We start from the raw sequence: 911 nt of genomic DNA on the forward strand, positions 1-911 counted from the left end.
AACGACAGGGGGTGGCAGGATAATAACTACACATTACTTTGCGATTAACTTGCCTAATTACGACAAAGATAAAATAGAAAATGTATTAAATTATCCAAATTTTAACATAAAGTATCGATACTGCATCAAAATATCTCTTTAATATGTAATCAAACACAATTCTTAACATAAAATCCCCCATTCACTTCTGGTATAGTCTGTTACAGTCAAAGGTCAACAGGAAGCGTATTCCCGTCATGCCAGTCGCCAAGAAAGATGTCCATTACTTAAGGGGAGTTCTTATTTTTAAAGTCATGTATCTTACCTAGTAAAACAAAATATCTGCAAAGTTATTCATTTAATATATTTATAATATACTGAAGTAATAATCTTCTTCATGTTTTAGTTTGTTTTGGTTATAAAAAGTACATTTTAACTTATGTATAAGATATTAAGAAAAAGCAACACCCCTACAATGATAATACTGACGGTCCACTTAACTCCTAATCGACCAATAGTAACAGCTACACAAAACACGAAGCGTAGTGGGGCGACTGGTGAGAGTTGTTTTGACGCTCACTTTCTGGAAGAAACTCCGGCAAAATGTTACCAGATAAGTGATCAGTGGCATTCTATGGGGCGATGGCGACCTAAAGGAGAGTCGAGATGGCGGTAGACCTGGCGAAGAACGCCGGCTTCGACCGAGAAGTCGTGCGGACTCGACGGGGCGACCAGCAGGAGTATTTCTCGTCGCTCCTCTGTAAGGACAAGCGGTCTCATGAGGCCCTGGAGATGCTCGTCTCTGACCTGCACGCGGACAAGGAGGGCACGGTCAGCACTTTCTTGAGCCACTCGGGGTCCGAGGATTTCCTGTGGGGACTGGTCAGGCTACTGGACACCGATAACCCCAGGTTAGAACTGACCTGTTGACC

General features: G+C 42.3%; 1 protein-coding gene across 3 annotated transcripts in view; it reads left to right on the plus strand.

Annotated features, from left to right (window-relative positions):
* The first annotated feature begins 491 nt into the window (after window positions 1–491).
* Window positions 492–911, plus strand: part of LOC118420429 — a 38,331-nt gene continuing 37,911 nt past the window's right edge. For all 3 annotated transcript variants that reach the window (XM_035827218.1, XM_035827220.1, XM_035827219.1), the window contains exon 1: window positions 492–890. In XM_035827218.1, the coding sequence (XP_035683111.1) occupies window positions 646–890 (245 nt within the window). In that variant the 5' untranslated portion in view covers window positions 492–645. The remainder of the gene's footprint in view (window positions 891–911) is intronic.

Source organism: Branchiostoma floridae, chromosome 8, assembly GCF_000003815.2.
Source record: "Branchiostoma floridae strain S238N-H82 chromosome 8, Bfl_VNyyK, whole genome shotgun sequence".
Lineage (NCBI taxonomy): Eukaryota > Metazoa > Chordata > Leptocardii > Amphioxiformes > Branchiostomatidae > Branchiostoma > Branchiostoma floridae.